We start from the raw sequence: 7,688 nt of genomic DNA, 5'->3' as shown, positions 1-7,688 counted from the left end.
AATGTTACACTCAATATGGAATGAAGTTGAATAGGATATGACCGATGCTGACCGAAAGACTTGCTTGCATCAAGAAAAAAGCTGAATGCCGTCTCTTTCATCTGCCAATCGTTACAGGAACGAGCCTCACCAAAGGCAAGCCCATTGACGTCAGTCGAGGATTCTAAAGCCATCATCACGTCGGGAACTTCTCTTCTTTGCAATAACTTAAATGGTTCAAAAGTACTACCTCAAGTAAACTTATAGTACAGATTCCAAGTTGTTCGACCAATGTGCGTCATGCCCTACTTCCTAGTTACATGGTGAAGTCCATGCCGTACAAAAAAATGGCACAGGATTAAAGTAATGAACTCGACATTTCTTTTCAAAGCTTTTTTCTTCATTTTGATAGTTGGTGTGACATGGTTAGGCCGTCTGATCAATTAAATAGTGGCTCTGGATTCACTCTGTACATTCAAAGTTGCTATATTACATGAAACTTTTCACAATGAATATATGGAGAGAAAGTGCTGTAAACACTGTCAAGCCTTCAGAAGAAAAGGGTTACGCCGGAAATAGAATTGTGCAACCTGCACTTAACCGATAACGGTAATCTACCAACCACGGAGCCACAGCTATTCTCAGCTACCTAATATATTTTTTAGGTTGTTAATTAAGATTTTTTGCATGTAACAGCATGCGAATACTTTATTTAATTGAAGCAGCAATCCTTTCCATCGCTAGTAAAAGTTATTGTGCTAGTACATGATAAGCTGTGTTCCTTTCATGAGCCTTGCCTCGGGGGGTATGTTCTCACCCCATTGGTTCCATCGGTCTTTTTATCGCATGATTGAAAACACGCCGTAATGACTTGTCGCTGAATTACCACGGGCAGAATTTTCATTTCTCCCCCAGCTTCCATAGGATATCCTCGGTGGAATACTAAATGATACCAATCATTTAATGTGAGCCGCCAATATTGGACCTCATTAGGGGGTATGCGGTGTGGGTTACGGTACAACACCTCTTCGCAGCCCGTGAGACCTGGATCTAGTGCCAGACGGCAAGGGCAATGGGATGACTAGGAAGCTTCTCTGTGGAGCTTTAGCGCCCGTGTGTATGTACCTCTAGCCCGCCTGACCTTGGCGCCCTGTGCGGCACGGGGTTGAGTTGTTGTCAGCTGCCTCGGGATACGAGCTATTTTTATTCCCAGTTTAGATGTCCATCAGGTAATATTAAGACGAGACCGCATGCCTAACGAAAGTTGACTTCAATCGATTTTTGTGAGAGGACAAATCAAAAATGATGGGCCCTACCTATCCCTTTTCTTGCAGGATCATTGATGTGTAATGTTGAGGAATTACGCATCTCGGCAGTAGCAGACAGGGAGACAGCCGTGTAACACTGCTCCGGGAGCTGGAGGACAGATTTGAAGATGGCCGAACCGACCGTTGCTGTGTATGCCAAGATCACTGGGATACTATGCATCGTCCTGGCTGGTGAGCAACCTTTATCACCTATTCACCTTCATCTGTGCGATTTAGTGAGAGATGTATCTATATTGCAGACATATCTAGTAGGTTAATGACTGTTCTAAATCACCTTGATATTGCCTACTGTTCGTTAGCTAGGGCATTTAGAATGCAAAATTGGTCTGGCCAATAATAACTATGGACTCATCTGTTTTACTTTCATGGCATCCGATGTAAATGTTACCAAATACCTTCTTATTATGCCCCTATTTATTGCATTTGCGGGACGGAACGTGGTCTTATTATAAAAAAGGGTGTTTAGACGTGGTTTTAAGGACCACATATTCACAGCTTTGCCGTTATGCTACACCGAAGAAGCGTCGCACGGGTGATAGAATTACAGTATACTCCGTAATAGAATACGACGGTCCGTGAGTCCGTCATCTTCTTTGATAGCCACAACGATTGTGATCCTGAAACATTATACAGTCGGGCGAGCCTCAGTAGTCCTATACTTCACTTCTGCTCAACACGGGGTATGTGAAGCGCAGAAAAAGCGCTGGATTTAAATTGATTGAATTGTCCTTTAGGTACTGTGCTTCCCTTGGTACTGACAGGAATCTGTATCACCGTCTTGCTTCGTTACACTGTGAACCAAACGTGATATGGATAGTATTTACGACGCAGAACTTTTGCCAGTTAGACTGTACGCTTTGGGAGTTATCCGGCGGTGGTTGCTTAGACTTCCAGGCAGCAAGCAATATAGTCCTGTGCCAAAAGCGTCTTCTCGTGATTTAAACTAATGATCCAACCGCAATCTACGGGATTAATAGAACGATAAAAGGGTAGCTGCGCCGTGTTAAATGAGGATCTTTGTTTATACTTCAATTTCGTGGTCAGCTATATCTGGTTAAGTCATGCATGATGGTAATTGGCCATTTTCCGGATCGTTTCGTCTACGCGAATATCCGGCTTGGTGTTAATGGTATCACGGCGGCAACTGATAACAGAACTAAAAGGGAATATTTGAAAAGCCGAACAACTGTTTTCCTCTCTTTCAATGTGGGGATGACTACTTTTTAAAAATAATCAATAAAAATCGATTGGATTTTCTATTGACACTCCAATGGCCTCAAGCTGTCAACTTGTATCCTTTATTACATAGGGCAGCACAGGGGCTACAAAATTAAAGGTTTCCTAGTATTCTTAATGATATCCAAATCAATGGGATAGACAAAAACAAAAGAAAATAAACTGCAATCATCTTACAGTGATGTTCAAATTGTTGCAAGTAGCATTTCCTCGACCGAGTCAAAGAATCTGTCCAATGAAGAATCCGGAATTTATACATTATATGTCGTATAGCGATAAACACTGAGAGTCCTTGACATCTATACATACATGCCATCTATAAAGTTTACCAGAGTTGGAAAAACCGTTAACATTAGCTGGTATCGTCGTCAACATCTTGGCACTGGCGACTTCTTTAGACCCTTGCCAAGACCTACTACATTTTACCCAGTGGCAGCTGGCTTACTGGGTGTTCGGAAAGCTTTTACATCAAACGAGATTATAGATGTACCCCCGGTCCTACACAAGGGCCATTTGGCTGTTATTTCTGTCGGTATTCAAAGAGCATCTCTCGTAAATGGCTATTGACTAGGAATGAATGGTGATTTTAGGGTCTGCTGGTCTCACTGCAGGAGTAAATATGTTTAGCAGCGCCCATGCCGCTGGCTGCTTTGAGTTCCTCACAAAATCCATTTATTACAAATGAAATGATAGATTGTCCTGTCAGGGAATGATACAGTCTACCGCCCAGTGAGCTTGGACTCCATTACACATGGCCTCAATAGTTAGATAACCACATGACTGCGCTCGTGTACGTGCGAGCATTCATCAGCATACCTTGTGTTTCATGCTATGATGCTGAGTTATGGTCTCATACGGGGAGGTGGTAATACACGTGTCTACAAATCATTGCCTTTATCATGGCGTATCTGTCTTCTGTTGGAAAATGATGGTTTTAGTCTGTTAATTGCCACAGGCGGAATCTGAATGTGTTTGCCCCTCATCCACCATGTCTGTATATCCGTCTGTGTGCAGTCTGGCAAAGATGATTTGTTTTGTGTCAAGTGAGTCACGTGCTCGATCAAAGCGCTCACTGCGCCGAAGAACTGTTTCTAGACGATAAACTGTATGCTCAAAAATAGAGTCTGAGATACTATAATATATTCTATCATATCTGACGACAGATGGGCATGTAAACATCGTTGGTTAAGCGATTGGTTGATTAGTTTTTTCATATGTCTAACTAATTAAGAAAGTTTATTGCAAATTCATGACCGAGGGCTAATTGCAAGAACATGAGAACAATAAACAGTAAAATTAATATTAAGCAATGCTGATTCTTCTTTTGGTATAGTTATTGTTGGGTTTGATTTCTTTTCTGTGTGCAGTGAGTATAAAATAGCCGACATTTTGCGGTGTATGAATTGGGACGTATTAATAGAAATGCAGTTTTCTGTCGGCTGGGAAGGTGAATAAAGCCAAGGAACATTTCGGTGGCAATTTTAAATAACCTAAGTACATGAAGCAAGCATTTAGATACTGTAGAACACAATTTGCACTTGAAATTCTAGTAGATGAAGTTTCTTTATTATTACAACAAACTAACGTATTTTGCTTGTTGTGTATATATTGGACAGACAGTACCCCATCGTGTGATGCACTGCATACTTTGGTGGCATCACAACGGAAATCTCGTTGAGAGAAGAACTATTTTAACAATAGAAAGTGACAGAATATTACTAGAGAAAAGAAACAGCATTGTGTAGGGACGAATGTAAATGCCATAGGGGATAGACAGGTGAAGAAAAGGATTTATCTTTTGCAACAGCAGCATATTTTGCACACCTAACTTACAACATTTCTTGGAAATAAGCATACTTATGTAATTTGTTACGTCATATCTCGCTGGGTCTATCTTATGTCACCATAGCATGGTCACAAGGAACATACAGCGACTTATTTGTAAATCTTATAATGGCATTTTTGTCCCAAAAGTGCAGTCCACTTCACCAAACTCCCTGCAGACCTTCCTTATAGTACTTACAGCTGCTTAATACGGATTTCGACAGATTCGTAGGCCCAACAATGGGCAATAGAAAAAACTGTGGTAAGATAATGCATTCTGCGGTTGCCAGGTCATGACCTAAAAGAGTAACTTATATCTATCCATTGATTGAATTAAGTATTAAAGAATATTTATTTGCTACAAGCGAATAGACAATAAAAAGCTCAGGTCACTAGTGCTCCCACCGGCAATAGAGCCGGCGGACTACACCACTTCTTAAATTAAAAATGCTTTTTGTGGAGGCCATAGAGAGGTTGTACCACCGGAATGGGGCTCATAAGATGCAATAAAACATTTCTATTGTAGAGCAATACCAGAGGAATGTATTGCAATTATATTAAAGTTAATGCATAAAAATGCAACAAAAAAGGGATACCTTTGAAAATATAGAACCATTCATATCGTCCGCCATGCACTTCAAACGCACAGCCAGAAGGCAGATCGCAGAGCTGAATTTATCTTGTTAGGAATTTACGTTTCTTTACTTTATTTGATGGTGAACTGTTTTTGGTTGGTTTTAATATAGTATTATGGCGAGAGAACCAGACCAAGTCGTGTATTAACTGGGTCAATTCCTGATCCACGTAGTCATTTAGCGAGAAAAGCCGAGAAGACATTCCGATAATCTCCTTGAAAGTGGTCCCATTACCCCCATATCAAGAAGATTATAGACCAGATTATATTCCTTCAGAGATCATCTGACAGAAAACCCTACCTGTCCTGGTGTTGGCCGTCGTTCCGCTGCTGTAGTCGTCAATTGTCCATGAAACCCGATCCACCGTCACAGCAGTTTGGAACGCCATGTAAAGATCAGTCTTTAGGATCGATGCGCATGACTCAGTAATGAAGCGTTGTTTAACTAGTCTCCTGGTATCATCTTCTAACCATGTCGTTACAGCACAGGGTGAACCGTATGCTGAGACACCTAATGTAGCATGCGGAAACGCCTAAGGGTATTTGAGCAGTGGGTTCTGGTTATCATCAACTAGATGCGTAGTTACATATTGCCTTTTGCCTCCTCGTCCTTGTAATTACGTTACAACAAATAGGCTAAAACTGTCAGGATCATTTAGACATTTTGCTGTGTTGGAGGCAATGGGGCAACTTTGTGACGCCCATACCTTGTTCTGCTGACTTTAATTCATTATTCATATAGAATTTATCAATTAATATACAATGGGGGTGGACTGCCTTCTAATTTACCGAATGAATCAATATTAAATATTGATATGGACTTGTTGGAATCATTTGCGACGTGAGATACATAGAGCTGCAAGTTTTACCAGCAAGCACAGCGGTGATAAAACTCAGAAATAAGTTTCTGTAGCTCGCTAGTTTTACTAGTAGCTAACTCTTCGTGAGTTATAGCCCAATGGCACTGTTCGGACGAAATGTATACGTTCCCTAAAGAACAAAGGCTCTCGTCATGTCTTTTATCCAGTGCATGCCAAACATACGAACGTACAAGAAGAACTTTTCCTAATGGTCTAATTATTTTCACTCTATAGTCGTCTCCCCACTGACGCTGCAAGACATCCTACGGTGAATTTACTACCTTGTTAGACTCTCTCACAGGCTCGAGTCTCTCTGAAGTTCACTTTCAACTCTCTGCGTGTCTTTAACTACCACACATCAATGACTACCGGTAACGACTAACTTCAGCATGGACTGTAATTAGCCAATCCATCTAAGCCTGTTCACATCACACCAACAGTTCACAACCGTCTAATTTACGGTTCTTGGGAGGTAATCAACGACTGCTTGTCTGGGAGAAGCCCCTCTTCAAATAGCTTGGGAAGAAAATGCGTACTCGTTCAAGTCACATCTAATTGAACAATTTGTCAATCTGGTGTACAACTTGGCCACCCAACTTCTTTGGGTTTTTTTTTGGTGTTGTTGAGGAGAACCATTTGTACGTAGAAGTCTTGTTAACGTTAAGGAGCTACGTTGATGAAACGTGGCAACCTCTGGGCTCAAACTTACTAACGTTCTTGTTCATATTTGCCAGGTCGTAACAGTGCTGAAGTTATGAGTTACAAGTAGGTTAGATATGCCAATCTGACGTATTAAAGCATATTATCATTTGAGTAATGATTAGGTTGAGTTAGTATTTGGGGACTGAAAACGATGATAAATACAACCATGCAGCCAGAGAGTCAGTGCTCCAAACTTAACCTTTGGTGCTTAAAACAATAAATAAGTTTAACTGATTTCAGTTACTAAACTGTAGAAATGATTAGTTGCATTACACTTCGACCGCGGGATCATATCATGCAAAACTTCAGATAAATATGAGGGGAACTTGCCTAAGTAAGCAACCCGTTCAGCAGATGTAAAACATTCGCCGGAAAATTTACTACAAATTGCCTCTTATACCCCCAGACAGTCATCTGCCGCAGCTTATTATGGATCACTTCTACCCCGTAACGCAGCTTTAAATGTTGAATTACAGTCTCTTGGCATTTCGATTTGGTGAAAACTAAGCTTTACCTACCTACCGTGGTGTCATTTTAGTAGACTAGTAAAACATTCTGACACGAGTGCGAATAGATCACGCCACCATTTACGCCATTCTTCCCCTATTTTCGCAGTAGCAACTTCAACACAGTTCTTAGCGCATCCTTCACGGTTCGATGATAGTCCCACGAATCGCATAAAAATAATGTCAATTACCTATTTGTATTCATCATTGAGACGCTTCATTTAACTGACTCTACTTCCTGTCCTCGATGAGCCGTTTCATATCATAGAAAATCGGGGCATTGCAACACGGGGCAGCACAGAGACAGTTCATCATGCTAGGATCTGCCTCTAAGTACGTCCTTTTCATGAACATGTATGATAGAGTGCACCTTATCGTAATGGTTGCTTATCATACGGCGACCTATGGTATTTAGATTCCATTCCAGGCAGGTTCAGGTCCACCGAGTGTAACAGGGTGCGTATGGAATCTATTGAGAATACTAAATAGCCCGTGGAGGAGCCAGGTGGCGAAAACATTAAAATTCAAAACCGCCATTTTCTCCCATGGCAACGACATCTGTCTTCTGATAGTCTTTCTGCTATAAACGTCCCCACGCATAAATTAACGTCTATATAAA

At 41.2% G+C, this 7,688-nt stretch overlaps 1 protein-coding gene across 1 annotated transcript in view; it reads left to right on the top strand.

Moving 5' to 3' along the window:
• Nucleotides 1-3,531: 3,531 nt before the first annotated feature.
• The window catches only part of LOC109464572 (hemicentin-1-like), a 64,280-nt gene continuing 60,123 nt past the window's right edge, over nt 3,532-7,688 (top strand). Inside the window, exon 1 of the mRNA XM_019761577.1 lies at nt 3,532-3,586. Within this exon, the coding sequence (XP_019617136.1) occupies nt 3,532-3,586 (55 nt within the window). The remainder of the gene's footprint in view (nt 3,587-7,688) is intronic.

Source organism: Branchiostoma belcheri, unplaced genomic scaffold (genome assembly GCF_001625305.1).
Source record: "Branchiostoma belcheri isolate BF01 breed outbred unplaced genomic scaffold, Haploidv18h27 scaffold14, whole genome shotgun sequence".
In the NCBI taxonomy this organism is placed as follows: Eukaryota; Metazoa; Chordata; class Leptocardii; order Amphioxiformes; family Branchiostomatidae; genus Branchiostoma; species Branchiostoma belcheri.
Note: the sequence above shows the minus strand (reverse complement) of the source record. Positions and strands in the feature narration are given on the sequence as shown.